We start from the raw sequence: 26,488 nt of genomic DNA on the forward strand, positions 1-26,488 counted from the left end.
TGAATGCAAATTGCAACCTTCGGACTTAATCTTTTGAAGCTACACCCAGAGGAGAGAATCATTGCCTGCTGATTACCTATTCCCTGATTCTAAAGATCTAAGGCCCACACTGTATAAAGGAGAGACTGACCTTTTCATGTTGTGCTTATCTGAGCAAAAGCTGTTATGAACTTGTAACCACAGGAAAACCCCTGTGTGGGGTCTGAAGGACTGATCACCTACCAGAGCCCTTGCTGGAGTAGGGTCTAATCTCTGGTGAGGTTATTAGCATGTGTGTAGGTTCTATTATTGTTTATGCTTTCTCTTTAAAGCTTTCACCTTAAAATAAATGTGCTTGCTTAAAAAGAGCTGTGTGGTACACCTCTACCTCGATATAACGCTGTCCTTGGGAGCCAAAAAATCTTACCGCGTTATAGGTGAAACCGCGTTATATCGAATTTGCTTTGATCCGCCGGAGTGTGCAGCCCCGCTCCCTGGGAGCACTGCTTTACCGCGTTATATCAGAATTTGTGTTATATCAGGTCGTGTTATATCGGGGTAGAGGTGTAATTTATAATTCTGGGCAATTACGCTGTTTATAGCCTCCGAGGAGAAAGCAAAGCGCAGACGCTGTCTGTTAGGCTGTCTGGCTTGCTTGGAATAACTCAGTGTAGGCAGGGAACTGTACAGCCTGGAAAAACCCCAGTGAGAAGGGAGAAAGACATGGGTCTCTGCCCTAGAGAGGAAAAGGCTAGAGAGCTGGAAGCATGAGAGAGGGGGCCATTGGTGGACTAAGGTGCAGTTGCCCTGAACTGTGACAAAAATATCTTTCACTGTATGTATCTAGGAGAAAAATTTTTCCAAAGTGCTGTTAGAGCATTAATTTATTATGTACTAAATACAATTTTTGGATAATAACGTGCAATAAACCAAGATTATTGATATACGAATAAACAATGAGACAAGATGATGTTCAGTTTATGGATCCCATTTTAGTAATGCACATCTAATGATGCATGACTAAGTTATTACAGTAAGATTGTTAATCATTCAGTTTAGACAACCATAAACATGGAACGAACGGTGCTGGCCCTTTAAAATTTCTTATCCTGCTAAAAAGGGGTGTCCTTTTTTATGTGTGGGCTTGTTTTTAAGAAACTCATGATTCAGTAGATTTCACCCTGCAGAACAGGAGGAATTTTAAAGGGGCAGGAACGTAAGGTATGTATTTGCACTTGCAATAAATGCTTTTTAGTGATTATCCTTGTAAGAAGATAAAAGCCCTACTTGTAAAGCCAATGAATGGAGACTTTCCTTTAGCTTACGTGGCAGAGTTTTGAACGTCTTTAGTTCAACCCCCTGTGTTGGATAGTTGGGGTATAGTGGACAATTATGTCTGAACATATAGCATATAGCCATAGAACTTACAGCGTAGGACCGAACAACAGGTCTGTGCTTCAGTAGTAATTTTGACTGCATAGTCCTACATTATTTTAAAGGATATTATACTCCTTCTTTGGGTAATTGGTGATATACAAATAGGAGAAGGCAAGGACATGCCAATTACACCAGCTGGATAAACCATGACATGCCAAATAAAACAAACTGTATAAATAAAGATTACTGTTCCTCAAATGATCACAGAGCATGATTTTTCAGGTAGTCGTATAAAAATCAAGGTGCCATATAGACTGTTGTATATAAATAGAGGGCCAGATCCCTATGTGATGTAAACAGAGGAGCTCTACCAATTTACATCAGCTGAGCATCTGGTCTACATCTTTTATTCAGTGCTAAAAGTAGCTATAAATCAATCAATCTCCGGAGCTAATGATGAAAGCCTAATTGAAAAATAAGCAGTATTTTTTTAATAAGAAGTGTTAGAGTTTAAAGAAATTGGAAGAGATATTTTAGCACTAAGTAGCACATTCTGATTACTTCTAATTAAATGAAATGCAGTAGCGACTACATTACAGTATTTTAAAATAATCATTAATAACATAACTTTTAAGGAGCATGCCTCACCCACCATCAAGGCACTTTGGGTATTGGACAAAGTCAAAATAGCTTAAAATAACAACAACAACAACAAAAATGATAATAAGAAAACCACTCCTTTGTCTAAATAACAACCTGGGGTAGGAGGATGGGAAGGTGGTTCAACACAAAAGAAAAGGAAAAGGGTAAATTTTTAAGAAAAACAGAGGCAAAGACAGGAAGTATTAAAAATCACCTCTCACAGAGAGTTTTAAGGCAGTCACAACAGAAGAGTAGTTTACTAGTTACTATTAAAGTCTGTGCGAAATTGAGCCCAGGGTTATGGTGCAGAATGAAGATGCTGGAACTATGATGGTGGAACAATCTGCCTACAGGGGATGCTAACCTGATTACTCTTCCCCCGCTGAGTACTGGGGTAAGAACCAGACAGAATCTGTCCCACAAGGATTATGTTATTGAATTTTTCATTTGTGAATTCATTTAATTATTTTATTGCATGATTCTCTTTTTCAGAAGCACAGGGAGCATATTCCAATGTTCCACTGAAGGGTATGTCTACACTGCAACGGAAGACCATCCTTCAGCCCAGGCTCAAGCCCAACGCCCCTGGCATTTACACTGCAATTGTACTAACCCAGGGCATCGCCCCAGAGTCCCAATACCCTGCAGGGCTGGAGGGCCTCAGTTTGAGTTAAACTGGGACCTAAGGTGCGAGTCCTATTGCTCTGCAGTGTAGACACAGCCCCACTTGACTTCAGCCTTGGGAGCCAGCCGGAAGTATCCCACAATTCCACAGGACAACTTCCTTAGTCCTGTCTGTCCCAACGATCTGCAATTCCCTCAACTGAAAATGGAAGCCACCTTCCCCCCAGTTTGTGAATGGCAGCTCAGGTCAGCATTACCCCATTCTCTTCTGATCACTGAACTGCAAGCACACTGTCAATGGAGAGCAAACCTATCAAGCCTTTTGCAAAGGCAGTTGCTTCCTGGTAGTGTGCAGGGCAGGCAATAAAGTCTTCCCACAGTGCACCAGGGCCCTAGGGCTAGAGTGGCCACATTTCAGGGGGCGGGGCGTGCTAAGGACTCTGGGATCTGGATACTTTGACTCGGGTCTGTGCACTCCAGTGTGGATGCCGGAGCACTAGGTTTGAGCATGGTTTAGAAAAGTCTTAATGCACGTTTAAAATACAATGTAGACGCTCAATCCCCAGGTTCCCTAACATGGCTCAGCTGACTCGAGTCCCACTAACCCCGGGTTTACATTGCAGTGTAGACTAGTGGCATGCTTGATTGCAGGCTCTTAAAGGAGATGAGATGCTGTGACTATCCCAGCACAGGACACAGTCTTACAGGTGCTAACTATTGACAAATATTTGAAAAGTATGAGCTTCAAGGTGGGAAAGAATCTGTTTAGGTTGGTCCAAGGGAATATAAATAGGAGATGCGTAGCAGAGAGGTGTTGTTAGTGTTATAGAACTTCTTCTGTAATACTATAGGTTTCAGAGTGGTAGCCATGTTAGTCTGTATCAGCAAAAAGAACGAGGAGTACTTGTGGCACCTTAGGGACTAACAAATTTATTTGGGCATAAGCTTTTGTGGGCTAAAACCTACTTCATCAAATGCATGGAGTGGAAAATACAGTAGGAAGATATACATATATATACGGAGAACATGAAAAGAGACAAATCAATTAAGGTAGGCTAATATCAGCAGGAGAAAAAAAACTTTTGGAGTGATAATGAGGATGGCCCATTTCAAACAGTTGATAAGAAGGTGTGAGTAACAGTAGTGGGAAAATTAGTATGGGGAAATAATTTTTAGTAATGACCCATCCACTGCCAAGCTTTATTCAAGTAACAGAACAGCACTAGCTATCACCTTCAGCCCCCAACTAAAACCTATCCAGCGCATCATCACGGATCTACAACCTATCCTGAAGGACGATCCCCCTCTCTCACAGACCTTGGGAGACAGGCCAGTCCTCACTTACAGACAGCCCTGAAGCAAATACTCACCATCAACCACACACCACACAAGAAAAACACTAACCCAGGAACTTATCCTTGCAACAAACCCCATTGCCAACTCTGTCCACATATCTATTCAAGGGACACCATCATAGGACCTAATCACATCAGCCACATCATCAGGGGCTCGTTCAACTGCACATCTACCAATGTGATATATGCCATCATGTGCCAGCAATGCCCCTCTGCCATGTACATTGGCCAAAACAGACAGTCTCTGCGCAAAAGAATAAATGGACATAAATCAGACGTCAAGAATTATAACATTAAAAAACCAGTCGGGGAACACGTCAACAGCCCTGGACACTCAATTACAGACCTAAAAGTGGCAATCCTTCAACAAAAAGACTTCAAAAACAGACTCCAACGAGAAACTGCAGAACTGGAATTAATTTGCAAACTGGACACCATCGAATTAGGCTTGAATAAAGACTGGAAGTGGATGTGTCATTACACAAACTAAAAACTATTTCCCCATGCTAATTTTTCCCCCTACTGTTACTCACACTTCTTGTCAACTGTTTGAAATGGGCCATCCTGATTATCACTACAAAAGTTTTTTTCTCCTGCTGATAATAGCCCACCTTAATTAATTTGTCTCATTAGAGTTGGTATGGCAACCCCCATCTTTTCATGTTCTCTGTATATATACACATCTTCCTACTGTATTTTCCACTCCATGCATCTGATGAAGTCAGTTTTAGCCCACGGAAGCTTATGCCCAAATAAATTTGTTAGTTTCTAAGGTGCCACAAGGACTCCTCATTCTTTTTGTAATACTACAGATGCACTAAATTATCCCACATTTACATCGCAAACTCCTTACAAATTCTTCTCTTATTTTTCTTTGGTGAGAGAAATTCTTCCCAAAGGATATCCTACGTCAACCCCCTCCTTGAATAAGATTACTTGGATGGAGAAAATCCAGATAGCTGGAATTCTATGTTATTAATATCAATATTCTTTGAAGAACACTAGGTCTGGACCATACTGAAGTCAATTATAATGCACAGACAATCATATGCAACATTTCCAATAGTAATCCAAATACAGCTTTTCATCTATAATGAATTATGGGGCAGTTCCTCTAAATCATCTGTATGGAGTTGGCACTGATAGTGCCAATTTAAAAAAAAGTGCTAGTTTTGAGCTTCAAATTGGTATTTTACTCTGATAAATTAAAATCCAATATTAGCCAATAAGATACTAACCATACAGAAGCATACATTTTTCCTGACTCTTTTCTCCTTTTTGTCTGAGATCTGATCAGCTGCCACCTCAGCTCATGCAAGAGCAACACAAGCTAATGACAAGAGCCAAGGATGACATTTTGGAGAACTAAATAACCTTTCCAAACAAATGAGCAACGGGGCCCAAGGTAATGAATGTAATTAGGGAGGCTCAAAGCATCCTCTCCCAGGGAATACCTGGAGGAGAGGGCCTGGGAAAAAGAAACTTTGCCCAAACTGTTTTCTCCCCTGTGGAATGAACAGGAGGTTCTGTCCCTAAGCTCCACAGATCTCTGAGTTCCACATGGATGGCCGGGGAATCTGCCTCAGGCAACAGATGCCTGTGCAATCTGCATGTAATCACTCTCTGCACTGGCTCTTCCTTCCCATCCACATGGCAGTGCAGATCAGTTACAGCCAAGCAACTACAGTTTCCCCAGCTGTGGCGGCTTAGGCTCACAGGATCCCCCGTGAAAGGAGTTGTGAGAGTCTTGCTTCAACCAAATTTCCCCCCTGAGCAGATTTTTCACTATCAGGGGCCTAGTGTTATGGCAGCAGAATCAAGCACTACTCAGAGCTGAATTTAGCCCTCCGACCATTAAACGTCGATTATACAGCTCTCCGAGCACAACTGCCAAAATCAATGTGTGTCCACCCTTTCTCTATCCTCCGCACTATGCATGAGGCCACATGAGAAAAACACTAGGTCACTCTTAAATCCTTGTCTCCTGTGGTATCGAAAGCATCATGGAGACAAACCACCAAACTGAACCAGTACATAGGGAGAATTGTTATTATTAGGGCTGTCAATTAATCGCAGTTAACTCATGCAATTAACTCAACGAAATTAATCGCAGTTTTAATCACACTGTTAAACAATAGAATACCAATTGAAATTTATTATATATTTTTGGATGTTTTTCTACATTTTCAAATATATGGATTTCAATTACAACACAGAATACAAAGTGTACAGTGCTCAATTTATAGTATAATTTTTTTACAAGTATTTGCATTGTAAAAATGATAAACAAAAGAACTAGTATTTTTCAATTCACTTCATTGTGAAAGTGCAACTTACAAATGTAGATTTTCTTGGTACATAACTGCACTCAAAACCAAAACAATTCAAAACTTTAGAGCCTACAAGTCCAGTCAGTCCTACTTCTTGTTCAGCCAATCATTAAGACAAACAAGTTTGTTTACATTTATAGGAGGTAATGCTGCCCACTTCTTATTTACAATGTCACCAGAAAGTGAGAAAAGGAATTCGCATAGAACTTTTGTAGCTGACGTTGCAAGGTATCTACGTGCCAGATATACTAAACATTCGAATGCCCCTTCATGCTTCGGCCACCATTCCAGAGGTCATGCTTCCATGCTGATGATGCTCGTTAAAAAAATAATGCGTTAATTAAATTTGTGACTGAACTCTTTGGGGGAGAACTGTATGTCTCTGCCTCTGTTTTACCCGCATTCTGCCATATATTTCAAGTTTTAGTAGTCTTGGATGATGACTCAGCTCATGTTATTCATTTTAAGAACAGATTTGACAAAACACAAAGAAGGTACCAATGTGAGTTTTCTAAAGATAGCTACAGCACTTGACCCAAGGTTTTAGAATCTGAAGTACATTCCAAAATCTGAGAAGGATGAGGTGTGGAGCATGCTTTCAGAAGTCTTAAAAGAGCAACACTCCGATGCAGAATCTACAGAACCCAAACCACCAAAAAAGAAAATCAACCTTCTGCTGGTGGCATCTGACTCAGATGATGAAAATGAACATGCGTCGGTCCGCACTGCCCTGGGTTATCATCAAGCAGAACCCATCATCAGCATGGACGCATGTCCTCTGAAATGGTGATTGAAGCATGAAGGGACATATGAATCTTTAGTGCATCTGGCATGTAAATATCTTGCGACCCGTCTACAGCAGTGCCATGCGAATGCCTGTTCTCACTTTCAGATGACACTGTAAACAAGAAGCGGTTAGCATTATCTCCTGCAAATGTAAACAAACTTGTTTGTCTAAGCGATTGGCTGAACAAGAAATAGAACTGAGTGGATTTGTAGGCTCTAAAGTTTTACCATTGTTTTATTTTGAATATAGGGGGTTTTGTACATAATTCTACATTTGTGAGTTCAACTTTCATGATAAAGAGATTGCACTACAGTACTTGTATTAGGTGAATTGAAAAATACTATTGCTTGTGTTTTTTACAATGAAAATATTTGTAATAAAAAATAAATATAAAGTGAGGACTGTACACTTTGTATTCTGTGTTGTAACTGAAATCAATATATTTGAAAATGTAGAAAACATCCAAAAATATGTAAATTATATTGTGTTCTATTATTGTTTAACAGTGTGATTAATCGCATGATTGTTTTAATCGTTTGACAGCCCTAGTTATTATAGGTGGGGTTGGAAGCATGACCTATTATTAAGGTTGGCCAACACTTACCATTATAAGACCCTGTTTTCAGTTGCTTATAACCTGGCCAAAGGTTAACCGTTTGGGTTATAATTTCCCATGCTGAGTGTCTGCCTCAGTCTGATTATCTGGGGAAAACCACAGCCAAATTTGTCCAGCTGTTTCTGAGAAAAAGCCATGGGAAAAATCCATAATTTTTTAACATGTGCAAAACAAGGTGACCCCCCCCACGTTTTGGAGCAGGGATTTGAAATTTGGAAAGCAGGGCCTTTGTGCCACGGATGTGTCTGAGGCCATCTCTGTGGAAATCCACCCACTCTTGGCCAAGTGATGAGCTTTGGAAAAATAGCAATTGGCTCACACTGCATAGAGACTTGCATTAATCAGTTAAATTATCTGAAGATTCCATGCACACTGTCTGTGCTCCAGCCAGGGCTGGGCACCATGTTCCCTGCAATTGCAGGTCTGGGCTGCTGCAGGCTGCATTGGATCCAAGCACCTGAAATGAAACCAGGCAGCCTGTTTCTTCTTTGCTTTCAATGACTCTCTGCTGGGCACAGGCAGCATGGAGGATGAATCCTGATTCCAATGCAGAGGGGATCAGAGCTGGGGATGGGGTGCAGGTTTGTGACAAGGATCCTGCTCAATGGCATTGGAGCCTTCCCAAAAGTGGGGGGGCTGCCCCGGTCTCCTCTTCCCCCCAAAACCCCTTCCCCTAGGGCCCCTCCCCTTCCCCCCAAGGGCCTACCCCGCCCTACCTCTTCCTCTGGAGACCTTGCCCCTGGCCAAGCCGGACGCTGGAGCGGGGCTGGGAAGCCTGCCCACCCTGCAGGGGGAAGGGGTGGGGACTGAGAGCACTTTAAAAAAGTGGGAGAGCTGTGGCCCCCCTGGCCACCCCGGTTCCAGCGCCACTGATCCTGCTGTGAAATGGAAACTGGGACTGGAGGCTGGCAGGCAGAGAGCAGGAAACAGAGCTGGGTTGAAGGACTGGGAGCTGGTGGGAGAGACTGCAACTTCCTTGATTGAAGAGACTGGGACTGAGAACCAGTGCGAGGGGAGGGGGGGAAGCAGGGAGGGGAGATAGGTCTAACAAGGTCTCAGGGCGAAGGGGAGAACTGGGACTGGCCAGGAAAAGAGAGACTGGGACAAGGAGCTAAGGTGTGGGGAGGACACTGAGACTGGACAAGGAGCTCAGGGCAGGAGATTGGCACCGGCAGCCAGTGGGGACAGCGAATGTGGATGGGGCAACCAGAGGCCAGACTGCAGGAGACAGAGATCAGATGAGGAGCCAGGAGTGCGAGGGAATAGGAGTAACTAGACAAGGAGACTAGGACTGGGAATGAGGGGAAGACTGGGGTGGTGTGCAAAGAGGTGAGACCAGGACTTGTGCAAGGACAATGGGACTGGAATGAGAAGCCTGAAGGTTGGGATGAAGTGAGGAGAATGGGACTCAGAACGAGGAGCAAAGGGTGGGAAAGAAACAAGACTGGGACAAGGACAAGTTGAAAGGAATGGAGCAGACGGGGGAATGGATAGAAGAGTCTGTGTCCACTAGAGCACCCCCACTTCCAAAGCCCGGAATGGCACCCAAGGTTCCTGAGTCTCAGCATTCCTCCACTGTAAGCAAATACCTGTGAAACCCCCTGGCAAAAGTATCCTATATCCCCTTTAGTGCTGGCCCATATAAAGGATGGTAATCTACTCCACTAACTCAACTTGCGGACGTCTGTGTGGCGGATTCTAAAGGTTCCGCCCCTGCTGATGACCCATGTGAGTGTCAAGATGATGCCATATGATGGAATTTTTGTTTTTTTCAGTTTGCTCTTTAAAAACTAGGAAATCAAACACACACACACACAACGTGTATTAAAAAAACATTAATGTTGCATAATCAAGCACTCATAATTTAGGAAATGCCAGAATTAAATTCAACCCCCTTGTGCATATACCTTACAATGTAGTCTTTAATTACGTGATCAAACACTATTTTTTCCAGAAGATCCCAGCTTATTCAGTGCACAGAATGGACCTGCTCTGGTGATGAATCCTGTGTAGTGAAGTAGGACCCCTGCTTCATTTGTTGCAGAACTTATAGTGTGTAGTGAATGATGCAGGAGATTGCAGGAAGTGAAAGGGTGATCTCAGAGCTGAGGCACATGAATGTTGCTCTGAAGAACTGGATTCTAGTTCTGTGGCAAAGTTTCTGTGTGATGCTGGGCAAGTGACTTAAATCAAGATGCTACTAACTGTGTGTTCATTTTCTGGGTACCTGCCTTGATACTCTGGAGTCTGATTTACAGAACTACCGAGCACTCACTGTTCTGACTGAAGTCAATGGGAGCTATGCTTTGAACATATCAAATACTATACAATGCTAAGTATGCTGAAAAATCAGGTCCTAGGTGTCTCTAATTGGGCACCCAAAATTAGTAGATACTGTTGATCTTAATCATATTGTGTCTCAGTTTCCCATCTTTAAAATGGGGATAATAATTGTCACATTCTGGGATGCAATCCAGACTCATGAGGAGTTGTGTCACTGCCTGTCCTCTAACCCTGGGTGCCTTGTAATGCTTTGCAGTTGTAACTCCCAACCTTGGCTGCTCACAAACAGTCTACCAGTATGCCAGTCACACCCTGAGTGTCTGTCTGCAAGATAGCCCTGGGTCAGCATCTCTGACCCCAGCAGCCTGTCTATAGCCCCACTCTGGCTTCCACCAGCCTTGGTTACTACTTTCAGGGTGACCCCAACACACTCCAGCCCTCTCTTGGACCGTTCAGATCTTAAGGTTTGTTGCTCTTTTAAGGAGTCAATGTTCTTCAAGTGGAGTTAACAAACAACTCAGTTTAAACATAGCACTGGATGGGTTTAGATTAAAAATAAAACAAGTTTATTAACAAAAAGATAGGATTTTAAGCAAATTCAAGTCCAAGAAATAAAGTTAGTAATGGTTACAAGCAAATAAAAGTGAAAAAGCATCTAAAAGTTTAACAATCTAGAAAGTTTTGGTTGAAGGCTTTGTTTAAGTTGGCCATTCTCACCCACAGTCTTCCAGCAAGATGGTGACTGACCCTCTTCTCAGTCAGGATCTCTCCCAGAGGCCCAAAAGTGCTGGTGCCTTTGTCTTCTTAGGTGAAAGACAGAGAACTTGGGGTTTTCTGCCTCTTTCCTTTATAGTCCAATGAACTTTTGAAGTGGATTCTTCTGAAGATTACCCCTCAAAACAATGTTAATCCAAACCATGAGGAAGGCAACATGGAGTCAGATGGTGAAGGAGGCTCCCTGCTCTTTCTTCCCCAACTTGCGTTTACTAAAATGCAAATTGTTCTGTTTCCTGCCATCTCCTTCCCCTGCTGTCTTGACGCCTCTGTTTACTACTTATATAGAAACTGAGATAAAGAAACTTTCCTCTGTTTAGGACAGACCTTTTTAGCTACTTTTGCCTAGGCAGGGCTGTTTGTCATTGAACATGTGCTAGTATCATCATATAGGGGGAATTCATAACTTTTCATATAATGTTGCTACATGTATTTCACATGATATTATTGATAAGTGAGTTATTACAGTGTGTGTGGTGTGAATACAGGGGTGCTTTTTTGGTCACAATAATATCACCTCACCTCACAGGCATGTTGTGAAAATAAGTGCATTAATATTTGTGAAGCACTCAGATAATATATTGATGAGCCCCACAGTTAAGTTTCAACAGTTTGTGGTAAATAAGGCATGGGGCCACATAGAATCATAGAATATCAGGGTTGGAAGGGACCTCAAGAGGTCATCTAGTCCAACCCCCTGCTCAAAGCAGGACCAATTCCCAACTAATCATCCCAGCCAGGGCTTTGGCAAGCCGGGCCTTAAAAACCTCTAAGGAAGAAGACTCCACCACCTCCCTAGGTAACGCATTCCAGTGTTTCACCACCCTCCTAGTGAAATAGTGTTTCCTAATATCCAACCTGGACCTCCCACACTGCAACTTGAGACCATTGCTCCTTGTTCTGTCATCTTCCACCACTGAGAACGTCCGAGCTCCATCCTCTTTGGAACCCCCCTTCAGGTAGTTGAAGGCTGCTATCAAATCCCCCCTCATTCTTCTCTTCTGGAGACTAAACAATCTCAGTTCCCTCAGCCTCTCCTCATAAGTCCTGTGCTCCAGACCCTTAATAATTTTTGTTGCCCTCTGCTGGACTCTTTCCAATTTTTTCACATCCTTCTTGTAGTGTGGGGCCCAAAACTGGACACAGTATTCCAGATGAGGCCTCACCAATGTCGAATAAAGGGGAACGATCACGTTCCTCGATCTGCTGGCAATGTCCCTACTTATACAGCCCAAAATGCTGTTAGCCTTCTTGGCAACAAGAGCACACTGTTGACTCATATCCAGCTTCTCGTCCACTGTGACCCCTAGGTCCTTTTCTGCAGAACTGCTACCTAGCCATTCGGTCCCTAGTTTGTAGCAGTGCATGGATTCTTCCGTCCTAAGTGCAGGACTCTGCACTTGTCCTTGTTGAACCTCATCAGGTTTTTTTTGGCCCAATCCTCTAATTTGTCTAGGTCCCTCTGTATCCGATCCCTACCCTCTAGTGTATCTACCACGCCTCCTAGTTTAGTGTCATCTGAAACTTGCTGAGAGTGCAGTCCACACCATCCTCCAGATCATTAATAAAGATATTAAACAAAACCAGCCCCAGGACCGACCCTTGGGGCACTCCGCTTGAAACCGGCTGCCAACTAGACATGGAGCCACTGATCACTACCCGTTGAGCCCAACGATCTAGCCAGCTTTCTATCCACCTTACAGTCCATTCATCCAGCCCATACTTCTTTAACTTGGCGGCAAGAATACTGTGGGAGACCGTATCAAAAGCTTTGCTAAAGTCAAGGAATAACACATCCACTGCTTTCTCCTCATCCACAGAGCCAGTTATCTCATCATAGAAGGCAATTAGGTTAGTCAGGCACGACTTGCCCTTGGTGAATCCATGCTGACTGTTCCTGATCACTTTCCTCTCCTCTAAGTGTTTCATAATTGATTCCTTGAGGACCTGCTCCATGATTTTCCCAGGGACTGAGGTGAGGCTGACTGACCTGTAGTTCCCCGGATCCTCCTTCTTCCCTTTTTTAAAGATGGGCACTACATTAGCCTTTTTCCAGTCATCTGGGACCTCCCCCGATCGCCACGAGTTTTCAAAAATAATGGCTAATGGCTCTGCAATCACATCCGCCAACTCCTTTAGCACCCTTGGATGCAGCGCATCCGGCCCCGTGGACTTGTGTATGTCCAGATTTTCTAAATAGTCCCGAACCACTTCTTTCTCCACAGAGGGCTGGTCACCTTCTCCCCATATTGTGCTGCCCAGTGCAGCAGTCTGGGAGCTGACCTTGTTTGTGAAGACAGAGGCAAAAAAAGCATTGAGTACATTAGCTGAACAATGAGGAGAAAAGAACATATTGAATAGCTGCTCATTATGGAGCACTGTTCCTCTTGTGCACTAAGTGAGGGAGGGATCCTCTGAAAAAAACATGTGATCATGTAACAAAAGACTGTCATAATACCTACACACAAGGTAGCTGAATTAAGGGAATCTTAATTCTGGCATTTCCTAATTTTTTTAGTGCTTGACTTTGCAACACAGATGACGGATACCTGCTGATATTGGGGGAGCACAATTTAAAGGTTCGTCTCCTTCCCCCAACAGCTTGAGTCATGCTCCCCCCCATGCATCACCTCTGCTTTGCAACCTTATTTATGTCCTTGTAACATCATTTTTTGTGTGCAATACAGTATACGTATTGCATTTGTGTCCATACAGAATACTGTCCAGATGACCATATCATAAACTATGCATATGATGTACTAATGAGGTCAATGGCAATGATTATATGCTACTTAATTTGTATGATCAAAGTTAATTCCATCTATCACCAGCTCGGTTTTATTTCCGGCATCACATTACATAGTTAAATAGTTAATAAATTAAATAAAAAACCTTTTAAAATTCAAGACAGGGCTTCAACTACTGTAAAGATCTTCTTAATTAGGATCAAAATCAGTTTGTCAGAATGTTGTGTCGTTATTTTCTAGGTGGAATCATGTTTTGCTTAGATTTCTTTTAATGCAGTGGGGGAAAAAAATCATACGTGAGCATGCCAGGGCAGAAATAGCACAAAGCGACGAAATCTCTTGTGACTTACTATTCCAGATGCTCGTGGACCAGCCTTTAGTTTTTGCTTTTTGAAATCTGAACAGTCAAACTTATACTTTTAAATCTCCATTTACTACAAACACACACACCCCCCATTCCAATACACATGACAGAAACCTCTTCTGCTAATCATAGAATCATAGAATATCAGGGTTGGAAGGGACCTCAGAAGGTCATCTAGTCCAACCCTCTGCTCAAAGCAGGACCAATCCCCAGACAGATTTTTACCCCAGTTCCCTAAATGGCCCCCTCAAGGATTGAACTCACAATCCTGGGTTTAGCAGGCCAATGCTCAAACCACTAAGCTATCCCTCCCCCCATGATTATGTATCGCTATAAAAGTTCTGAATTTTGTGGCAATTGTTTGCTTGATGAAATCATGATTACTTTCCTGTCATTGCAGTGAATGGGACACCCTCACTGTTGTCAACAGGAGCACTGTGTGAGACAGTGATCATGATTTTTCCCCTTCTGAATGTATGGATCTGACAGCTGCTGTTAGGAACAAAACAGAGATGTTTTAGGCACATCCCATCCTTGCCTCTGCAGTCCTAGAGCCTCCTTATGGCACTGGAATCACTATGGCTTGACTGCATAAGGATGAAACCAGATTCTGGACAGCAATGCAAAGGGTGATGCAGTTATTAGCTCTGTGTGCACCAATTGTATGGCTGTATGCAGAGAACAAGTAGATTTGGAAGCAGGGTGCACAGGGAATTCACAGATCCTTCTATCCTCCCACCATAGGTGGTCTGTATTATGGATTGCAGCTATGGGTCTGCCAGTCTACAGACACACTAAGTATGTCTACACTGCAGATGGCAGTGTGTTTCCTAGCTCAGGTAGACAGACACACACTAGCTCTGCTTGAGCCAAAATGCTACAAATACCAGCATAGCAAAGGCTAGCACGGGCGGTGGCTTGGACTAGCCACCTGAGTAAAAGCCTACCCAGCCCCCCTGGGTACGTAAATCTGGCAGTTAATCCAAGTTGCTACACTGTTATTTTTAGTGGGCTAGCTTGTGGAGAGCTAGCGCATGTTGGGGTACCCAAATTGGGAAGAATGTTCCCAAGCTAGAGTGTAGCTGTATCGTTGGTGGCCTTATAGGGGAAGGAGAATTCCTTCCTCATCCTTGCCCAGTCCTCATCCAGCTCCTCTAGCTATGAGCAGGGCATAGAATGTATCCCTTTGCATATCATTTGTTATTATTTACCTAATATTTCCATCACTACCCACATTCTTATTTGTGAGCATAATTCTATTTGCTTTGATAACTTCTACACAGAGATAATTCTCTGACAATGGTCAATCTTTTCTGTTTGTGGCCAATTGTCTTTATAAGCAGGTTCTTTATATTCACATTTCTTTGCTGTAAGAACCTTTACTTCTGCTTTGCGAAAATAGGGAATATAATTATTGATAACATCAAATAGTATCAAACAATAAGGAGGAACATGAACCGTTATTTTTGCTAGAACTATAACACGCAGCTGCATTTTCCTCCCAAGCAAATTGATGGTATTTTCTTCCATTATATCTTAACAATTTTAAGGCAGGTTAAATGTGAATTGCAAACAACTTATCACAGGTGCTCTTTAGTATGTAATACACCAATCCTGCCAAAATACAAGTACATTCACCCTCACCTCTTCAGACTAAACCAACACGATCTGACTGTAGAGCAGTTATTTGACACCTCCATCCACAATACGTTATGGGCCCTACCCAGAGAACATGTAGGCACATGAGGTACTCAGGATCAGGCTCTATAACAAACTCTAGTGTAATTCCCTTGCACCTGAGTAAACTAACGGCTTGCTTTGATATACGATAAAGCTTTATCAAGTTTGCCAGATGCTTTATGTGTTCATATATCAGGGGGTAGTCTGTATCCACAAAAACAACAAGGAGTCCGGTGGCACCTTAAGATGGACTCCTTGTTGTTTATGTGTTCCTATGTCAGTGTGATATTACTGCCCACCTAGGAAAAGCTTTTACAGATACATCCATCACGAGATTCAAGTTTGTTCCATCATGTGATTATTTTACTTACTCCTGTCTTTTCATCAAAGATTTTGATTCCGCCAAAGGAGACAGTTAAAAATATTTTCTGTTTATGTTCTCCTTTCGAACGAGCCGCAGCAACAATTCCCTGTTGAGACAAAGAATGGTTGGGTTGATTTCACTATTTTTTGTTTTATTTTCTAGTAGATGCCCACACACAATAAAAAGTGGGGGCATCACTTCAGAGGAGTTGAGCACTTGATGCTTCTCTCTGGCTTCTAGGCCAGCACTTCTCAAAATCAAGCACAAGCTCTTCCTTACTATATGCAGCCACAATTTAAAGGCCAATCCAGGTTGCGCCTCCCCCGCACCATCGTCTTCCGCCCTTTTCCCCCCAATACTAATTTTCTTCATGTTCCTCACAGCCCGTTTGATGCATGATCCACATAGAAACTCTTATCAATTCCCTGAGCCATCCAGTCCTCCTTGGAATTTGTTCTTATTGAGCTGAAGATAACCTATGATTTCTAGAAGGCTTTTTTCGCTCTGCAAATTTTATTTTTTCTTACTTAGTTTTTTAATAAGGCAAGAGGTAAAAGGCTCTCTCATTCATGGAACAGAATGAGCCAACTGACCTTTCATTTTTAAAGAAAGATCTTCTTTGCAAGTTAACAATAGCCTTGACTGAAAAAATGGGGTGTCTTTTCTGTTTATTCTCCTTTTGTCTAGTGGACTTACCCTATTATTGGGCTCTTCTTTCGAGCGGGTGGACTTGCTATTTGTGCATTCTGCATATTATTACAGCTGAAACATAACCTGGCACTCACATAGCAACTTCTCTTTCCATCTTCAGAGTCCTACTTCTGTCAGTTACCAATGCTACCAGCCTAGGATTCAGTGTTACAAATTACATTTGTGAATAAATAAAAATACTTAGCCTAATGCTTTGCAGCTTCAAAATACTTTGCAAACATTAACTAATTAATCCTGACTATGCTGGTATGAAATCAGTATTATTATCCCCATTTTACAGATGAGGAAACTGAGACACAGAAAGGTTAAGTGACTTGCCCAAGGCCATACAGCCACTTAATGCCAGAGCCAGTGCTAAAGCTCAGGTGTCGCTGGTTCCCAAGTTCCCCACTCAGACCACTATACCAGGGTGGCTTTACTGGAGCTTGACCAGAATGTCAAAGGTAATATAACACTTCTGCAGAAGGGCATGAATATTAAAATGAAGAGGAATGATTCCGTCATGTTATATGGTAAGAGCTAGGAGCTCTCGCTCAAAAGACAAGCATATGAATTTGTTAGACCACCTGCTCTGGATGTATCTAATCGCCTCACGTTACTTAGGCAAGTCTGTCCATTACGCTTACAGGAATCAAGCACCTTGGAGACATGGAAATGGCATTGCTATGGGAGAAAGATCAAAAAAGGCGAGCCCAGTGTCCTAATGGCCACAGGTCTCCCACACAGCTTGTTGCACAAGCAATGAATGGAAAAGGGCCTACACGCACATGAATCAGTCTCGTGGCAGATGCTGGTTTGAGAAATGAAGGGCCCTCCTTTAAAACAGATCCTCCCCCACCATTACAAAATGCTCAGAGCTCTTTTCAATTTACTTGTAAGGAAACATTTACAAAATTGAGATGTGTGTTGCCGCACTTCACTACTCATTCATGCTGCTTTATGTCACCTCCTGCCCCTTTCCTTCAGCTTGTCTGTTATCTACCTAGATTGTAGAGCTCCTCAGGGAGCACATTAAGGACACTATTGTGTTTTTCTGCCTATAGAAACTAGAGATGGGCCAACACCTCAAATCCAAGCCTCCATATTTTAGGTGGTGTATGGGGCGGCGGGGGGGGGGGGGGGAACAACACGGGAGGAAAAGAGGAAGTTAGATTCAAGGCCTAGATTAAACCAGAATCACTGCTAGAGCCATCTTGGATTCCTAACATCAGAATGTGAAGCAACTCCCTGGTGAAGCCCCAACTTATCAATGTCAGAGTCAGGACCTTGTACAGAACTAGCCAAATTCTATTCTATGACACCTGTGAGTACAGTGGTCTAAGTGAAGGGGAATTTGACCCAATGCCATGAAAGTAGAACGACTAAGAGTTCAATCTGAAATTCTCCCCACTTTATTCTGTAACACTTAAACATTAAAAGTCACACTGCACCTTGAGTTTCATCATGGAATCTTGGCATAACTTGTCTCCTCGCGCTGCAGAAACCTCATCTATCCCAATCAGTTTTGCTTTGTATCGGACACCATCACCTTTAAACCTCTTTATTAAAGTGGCTTCACTGCGATCCTGACCTGAAAAGACAGAAGTGAAAATCTGAAAATCACGTGACCAAAAAGGAAAAAATAAATACTCACAAGTAAATTTAAGGTTAAATTTATGTTCATACCTCAGTACCTGCACATGTGAGTATCTGCATAAAGTTAGGAGCAATTTACAAGTGAAATAAAACCTATATTCCTCAAATGTGTATACAGTGGGATTGCAAGTGTATGAAATCTTCTGCATGAAATTTGCAAGCTATGTCGGTTTCCAGAAGTAAGAGATGAGCCTGAATCAAATCCCATGCACCTGAACACTTCTGATCAGTGCAGGGTGTTGGAAATCTCACTCCAGATCAGAATTTTGCATCTTGAGTCCCCCTCTAATAGCGATATGATACTGGCTCTCTGTACTCCAACTTGTCCAATTGTACTAGTAATATTTGTAATGTCAGGATTTGTATTTTATCATTTCCATTTCACTAAATAAAAAAAAAATCATCTGTCTATGCAACTTTGTTGCTCAAAAGTCATGGCAACTACTGCTTCCTGGTACTATTATTTTTGTTTCTCAATACATAGTAACAACATAAATGTCAATAGGAATTCACACAGAGTCACTCAGAGCCTAGAGGAGGAAACAGGGTGATTCTTATTAAAAAGGAATTTGCTTTGAGTGAGACAGTTAGGTGTTGAGAGGGCAAACAGAAACAAGTGACAGAGCAAAGCTGAGAATCAAAAACCCTATAACAAACCATGAGGAGAACTTTCTTAGAAAGACAGCAAACAGATGAGTTCCCAAGTGGGTTATTCCTGAGCATTTACAGAAGCAAGAGTAGATTCTTTACCTTGCGTGGTTGGGGAAAATAGACTGATTTGGGAATCCGTCTTTTTGAGAGCTGGTTGAAGACCTTAATCAAGAACCTTGAATTTCTTGATTGGGAATGGTAATACAGCTTTTTGTTTGTGAGTGATTGCAATTGCAAATTAGAGAATATAATAGCAGGAGTCCAACAAACCTAGTGACTTATGAAAAGGTGAGTTCCTGAAGGAAGTTCAAACAAGAAGAAAGAGTTGAGAGTCTAGACACTGACCGGTTCCAATAAGAGAAGCAGGCATTACTAAAAGCAAGCTGCATTAACTACACACAAAATAGCTACTAACGCAAAAAAGAAGTGCTATGCTCCCATTCTTCTGTGAGAATTAGGAGGTTAACATATTCACATGCTGCTTTCCATTTTGCAGAAGCAGGAGAGACTGAATCAGGTGGACCACATGAGGAGGCATCACTATACAGTACAAACCAAAAGCAACACAGTAATGTAACACAGATAAAGAAAGGCAAGAATATGGGGGCGGGAGAGAAGAGGATAGGAAAAATGAAAACCCATAGTGAAATAGTGACAGGACCAAGTGACAGTCTTCAGATCCAAATCTGAAACCAAATCTCCACAAAGTTCAGAAGTGTTTGGATGTGAGGTTTTGATTCAGGCACAATCTTTAGCATGCAGTAATTGAACCTGCTCCTGGAAAAGAAAGCAACGGATAAGATAAGTCCAGTATGTCCTCACGAGCGACAACTGAAATATCTAAAAGATCTACGAGGTAAAAACAGATCAGAAAAAGAGTCCAGATTTTCAATGAGAAATCCAAAACCCAGAACCTGAAAACTTCCAGTTTTCAGATGAAATGTTTTAGTTTTTTTGAGAAGTCAAAATTTTCTGCAGAAAAAAAAAATCCCATTTTCTGACCAGCTCTACTGAGAAAGAAAGATTAAAAGGACTATATAAAAATTAGAAATGTTGACTGAGCACTTCAGTGGCAGAAGTATATGCTTAGAACCTTTGAAAATCAGGTCACTTGTTTAAGTGCCCACCTGTGGATTTATATTATTATTATTATTTATATTGTGGTAACACCTAGAAGGCCCAGACATGGACCAAAACCTCATTGTGCTAGATGCTGTACTAACACAGAATAAAAGGATGATCCCTGGCCCCAAATGACTAACAATCTAAGTAACTAATGTTAGGCACCCATGGTTGAAAAAATGTAGCCTCTGTCTCTTCCAGCTCTAATTTCTATTTTAAAACTTGCATTTCAGCACTTTAAACATTGGCTCTTCCAGTAGCAAAGAAAAACTAATAGCTGCTTCTGTGCTATTGGCTGCTAACGTGTAGAATTTAGAGACTTCTTTTTAAAAGCAATTAATAACGATCAACTCAACTACATTTACATATATACCAAGCTGATTAGACTTCTCCCCTCAATCTATGATTCTCTCAATTTACATGATTAAAATCCTTCTAACATTTTCATCGGGGAAAATATGTAGTGAACATTAACGAGAGAGAACATTGACAAATGAAGGACTCATTCCAGTTCCTCTTCACCCAGAGTACTCACAAGCACTACAGTTCACATTATGAACAAGTGACCTGCAAAATTTCATGGCAAATATTAGCTCATGGCAAATATTTTATGGCTGAATTATAACCTACTAAAAAATAAGGGCAATGACAAGCGATCCTTGCCATCTATCTCCCTCCCTCAATTAGGTTTCCCCTCTGCATTCCCAAAAGGGATTAAATAAGGGATTGAATCTTCATGCTTTTAAATGATATTTTATAAAAGACTAATGGCAGATAGATGATGAGTCAGAAACTGTAAGTAATGTTAAAATTATGGCTTAGGGAAATGCTGAGGCAGATGTCAGTATCGACAGCTAAAGCAATGAAAGAACATTTGCTCCACTAAGCCCTGAAAAAACATCTGGATACACAACAATGCACAGCCAGATCAGTGGGCTTTGCTGCATGTCTGTCACATGTGTAAACAACATGTCTAGTCAATTTTATGTTGCAGTAAATAAAATCCAATTCAAAAAGCATTCTCACCCACAGTTTCCAATCTTATATCTTCATTATAGCAAAAAGCAGCTGTTAATTAATATTAATATTGCCATCACTCTATGCTCATAAGTGATCTAGAATGCTTTCTGTATCTGCAGCATGATCATTAACTTGTACCCAATTCAGATATTTGCAAATTTCTATTCGAGCCTATGATCATTTTTTCTGAATGTACCCTAATTCACAACATTAATAGTCTCATTAACGTACGTTCTATGGCTCTGTATGCTTACAGGCAACACCCATTTCATTTATGTACATTCTGCATTTATTAAGAAGTGGATTAAACAGAATGAAGTGCTTTTTTGATATATGATGGGGGGATGGTCAGCAAGTTAAGAATGATGTAGGAATTGTAAAGTGTGCTGGAAATGAAAAATGAGCAAAGACTACAAATTCACGAAGAAAAAAACTGTAGACTTGGGAAGTACGCTAGAAAATGTAGATCTTGTCTAAATAACAAAACCAACCATGTTGGGGGACCTAGTTATGACATGGTATCTATCTATCCCAAGTTCTTACACCGGACCACCATATTGATGGATATAGTACCTGAAGTCCTGGTAGTCTCCCAGCACAGTTACAAACATGTTTCTTTCCTGCAGTGTAGACATGACTGGTCTCTATTTTTACTGTTTTCCCAGCTCCTGGTGAAGGCAGCTGCACTGCAAGATGTAACCTTGATCAAGATGTAACCTTGTATACCTTGTTCAAGATATAACAGTATTATCCTGTTGTAACCAAGTTCCCCAATGCGGCTGACTTTATAGCATAGATAGGACTTTAGATTTAAGGTAAAGGAATGTCTCATTTGTATGATGGGCACTTATGCAGCAGACAGTTCAGACTCTCATTCAATATGCCACCATTAAAAGGGAACTTTTTAATTAAAGTCCTTAAGCAAGGCCCTCTATGTTTTAGAAACAGCATAAATAGCGTATACCTGAAGTATGGGGTGGTAATTCTGTTCATGGCCAGTGGGAGGCAGTTCCTGGCCAATGGGAGCTGCGGAGCTGGCGGTCGGGGTGGGGGCAGCATGCGGAGCCCCCGTGGCCACCCCTATGCCTAGAAGCCCAACATGCCGGCTGCTTCCAGGAGCTGCGCAGAACCAGGGCAGGCAGGGAGCCTGCCTTAGCCCTGCTGTGCCGCCAACTGGACTTTTAACAGCCCATTCAGCAGTGCTGACCGAAGCCGCCGGGGTCCCTTTTTGACCGGGCATTCTGGTCGAAAACCAGACGCCTAGCAACAGGGGCGGTTCTATGTATTTTGCCACCCCAAGCATGGCAGTTAGGCAGCCTTTGGCGGCATACCTGCGGGAGGTCCGCCGGTCCCGCGCCTTCGGCGTACCCGCCGCCGAATTGCCGCCGAAACCGCGGGACTGGCGGACCTCCCGCAGGCATGCTGCTGAAGGCAGCCTGACTGCTGTTCTCCGGCGGCCGGCAGGCCGCCCCCCGCCGCTTGCCGCCCCAGGCACGCGCTTGGTGCTCTGGTGCCTGGAGCTGCCCCTGCCTAGCAACCCCATTAACCTGGAGAACAAAACCTCCATAGTTGTATAGTTACCAGAATTCCAACATGGAATTACTGCTCTGTATTTTATTCTGTACAACAAACAGATCCAGCCTTACTCTCCACCCACCCGCAATCTATTTCTTTTGCTCCTCCTCAGCCCCCCAATTCCCATCCCCTCTTGCACTCATTCACCTCAAATCTTCCACAGTACCACTCCCTTCCTATTTGTTTTCTCCTGCTTCTTCTCGGGCCCAAGCTCCCCCATCTGTTTCATGTCTCTCCGTTTTATTGCTCATGTGGACTATGAGAAACTATGTAGAGAAGCTTCAGCCTGTAGTTTTTCACTCCCAGCTATGCTTTCCAGAAAAATGCAAGTTATCTTAAAAGGGTGGAAGTTCCCAAATAAACAATAATGCTTTTAAAGCAAATTGAAGCCTGTTTCAGATCTCAGAATGTTGCCAGACTATACCGTTCAAATTGAATACAGCTTTAACATGAGAACATTTCTTTCTATATCGCACATCTGCTGAGATCCGAGTACAGGATTCTGCAATTCTCCTGCTACAACTGATACTACAGACGCCTGAACATCATGGAGGGTAGGTTGATAATTTAGCCTTCAATCCTGCAGATATAGGGGTCCGTCCAGAGCTCACTGCCGGATTGAAGCCTTCACAATTATTTTGTTTTATAGGCTGTTAAATGGCTTGGGAATTTAAATGACACAAGAACAAACTTTTACAAACCCTAAGTCCAAAAGACATTTTTCAAGCTTTTGTTCTAAAATCCCACCGTCAACAGCTGTTTGTAAGCAAACATCTGTATTCCAACACAGTAGAACCAAGAATCCAAAAATGTCAACTAAAATTGGATCGATTTTTATAACCCAGGCTCAGAAAAATACAAAATGGAAACAACATTAAGTGCCACACAAATCTGATTTTAAAAATTCATTCACTTTCTATTACTAAAGGTTTCAGTGTTAAGATAGGCAAAAATGTTTTGTCTGCAGCATATGCATTTTAAATTCACAGTGGCCCTTTAATACATAAATGCACTGGTAATGATCAAGTCAATCCCCACATACGCTGCAGTTCTCCTTTAAGCCAAACTACATGTTCCAGTTGGATCCACCACTGTTCCCCTGTGACCTTGAATGGTGTGACCTTTGCTGTTGAGTTAGAACATTACACCTAAACCTCTTTACCCTTTTCACTCAACTGATAAATCCCCAGAGCCTTTCAACATAACTGTGTTTCTGAGTCTGCATCCAAAGTAGAGACATCTTTGTTATCCCAGACAGGATTTAAGACTCTTTTATCTAGGTCCATAAATCAACAATAAAAATAAATAGATAGTTTGCACATGTCTAGTGCATTTTATTCAAGGCACTGTATTTTACAGTAATTAAATTAAGACTCGCCCCACCCCTGTAAGGTAAATACAGCAACACCCCTCATTTTACTACTGGGGAATGGGTGGAACAGAGGTTAAGAACTTGCTAAAAAAAAATCACAAAACAAACAGTGGCAGAGCCAAACACAAAACCCAAGGTCCTGACTCTCAGTTCCATCAGGTTACAGCTACACATGCTTTCTATAAACTGTTATAAAGATCAAGTGAAAAATAAGTTATTGTAGCCAATCCGATTTTAAACATATTAACATGACAACAGGCAGTTGAGATACTTCCAAGATTCCTACCCAAGAAGTAGTTACTTTAACTTGCTTTAGGATTCTGCCAGCACGGATAGGACCGAACAGGGTTACGATTAGAACAGCATAATAACTGCAGTTGAACACACACTTTGATTTGAAGACTTACTCCAGAAATATGATTACAGCAGGTAGTATAAAGATACTTGAATGAATGTACACATTTTTTGACTATCAGACTCCAGCTAATACACCAAATTTTGCAAATTAGAGATTGACAAAATGGTCATCCGAGGTTTATCCTCCAGCCACTTCCCATCAGTTGACTGTATGTATCAGTAGAACTCACACTCAGTTGTGAGCATGAATTTGAAGTCCCACCTGACCTTGACTCCTGGTCTAACAGAGCTCCATGTTAATGTTGTATTGACGGGGTAACTTTGTGTTAAATTGCGTACATTCACCTGGAGACTTTGCAAATGAGTATCTTTCATAAGAAGGAATAAAAATAACAAACCATCATAGAAGAAAGAAGTTTTATTGTTGCCTTTTCTTTATGCTAATATACTGCACTAAGCAGTTTTAACAGCATCCAGTAATCTAAACTGATAACGCTGGAAATGGCTATAGTCTTTATTTAAATATGTACCCGCCCCCCTTAGGGCATAATGTAAATTTCTTGATTTTTAAGTGTATAAAATATATAGTGATGTTATCAGCAAAGTCAATAACATACCTCCAGGAATCAATTCTCTGAAGAATGACACACCACTGTCTTTTATACTAATAAACTGTCAAAGTTATATCCACCATACTTTCAAATTATAAATTGAAATAACTTCTTTATTTTTAGATTTCACAGGGATCTAAACCAATGGCACACAACTGTAAACAGTCTACATTTTCATGGAGACAATTAGGATTTCTATAGCACCGAGGCAGTGAAGAATACAAACACTGCAGTTCAGAATGACATCTAAGGCAGTGCATACTGGACACCATGGGTAAGAGAGTTAAATGCCAAGTAAAAGAGGTTTCCCATTCAGTGTGTGTGTATGCCCCTATCTATAGAGGTACACACACATATACACATCACAGATCTTCAGCTGGTGTAGACTGGTGTAACTATACTAAAGGAAGTTTACTTCAATTGAAACCCGCTGAAGACTTGGCCCACCATTTTTTAACATAATCATGCATTTTAAAGTTCAACTGAGCATAAACTTCAATATTCATGTGTAGCTATATGCTCTATATGTTTTATTTTCTTTTTGTTTTATATATACACAATATTACACTAGCAGCTCAAATAAAACGCTTACTCTAACAGGAATCTGTCCTGCAGTCAGGCAAGTTTTCCCATTGATGTCATGGGAATTGGATCCAGAAGAAGCAAGCAGCACAAAATGTTTGTTGAGACTGTAATATCTCAGAAACCACAGTCCAAATTACTTTCCAGTTTCTTTTTGGTATGCGAAAGACAGTCTGGTACAGGGAGCTTAAACAATTTTTAAAAACCCACACAAAACAAAAACAGAAAAACAACAACAAACAGGAAATGTGCTGAAGCTGTTATCAAATTTCCTCGTTTCCCCCTCTAGTGAACTTGTGCATTTCTGGAAGAGGAATTTCTAAATATCTAGATTCTGCATTCTCACTAAATTCATTGGGAACAGGATTGCTAGATCCCATAGTGGTATTTCTAAATAGCAATATTATTCAAAGACATGGAGATACAGAAAACTGTTTTTTCTCTGAACATATTGGGTTTATTTTAGTTTTATTACTGCAGCAAAGTGGAAATATGTAATTATATTAATATTTGAAAGACAGCAGATAAATTTTCTCAGTATCTCCTGCACAAAGCTAGACAATAAAGCAGAAATGTCTTGCACCATATGTGCATATAGTTTAATTTCCTATATCATCAGGGTAATTCTTCTCTAAAATGTATTCAAAAGGCTTCCCACAGAATTTGCTGTTCATTATTATGAGTTTGGTTAGCATTTAATTTCTACAGTCCACAGCATCTCAGGAGAGTATAATATATCTTTTATTTTACAAACCAGACAAATAAGCTTAGTACTGGGTGGACCTCATGGGCAGAGCACAGGGCTGTCCACCCTGCACGTCCCCTGCCATGTGCTTCAGAAGACGAGGGAAGCCTTGCCATTTGCTTCTCTTGCTTTTTTCTAGCATCTCCTGCAGGAGGTTGCTCCCCACCAACCTCTCACCCATGGTC

General features: G+C 41.7%; 1 protein-coding gene across 37 annotated transcripts in view; it reads right to left on the reverse strand.

Annotated features, from left to right (window-relative positions):
* The window catches only part of DAB1 (DAB adaptor protein 1), a 709,559-nt gene that overhangs the window by 78,711 nt on the left and 604,360 nt on the right, over window positions 1-26,488 (reverse strand). For all 37 annotated transcript variants that reach the window (XM_065553888.1, XM_065553903.1, XM_065553883.1 and 34 more), the window contains 2 exons: window positions 18,064-18,203; window positions 15,930-16,028 (listed from right to left, as the gene is read on the reverse strand). In XM_065553888.1, the coding sequence (XP_065409960.1) occupies window positions 15,930-16,028; window positions 18,064-18,203 (239 nt within the window). The remainder of the gene's footprint in view (window positions 1-15,929; window positions 16,029-18,063; window positions 18,204-26,488) is intronic.

This window comes from Chrysemys picta, chromosome 8 (genome assembly GCF_011386835.1).
Source record: "Chrysemys picta bellii isolate R12L10 chromosome 8, ASM1138683v2, whole genome shotgun sequence".
NCBI lineage: Eukaryota > Metazoa > Chordata > Testudines > Emydidae > Chrysemys > Chrysemys picta.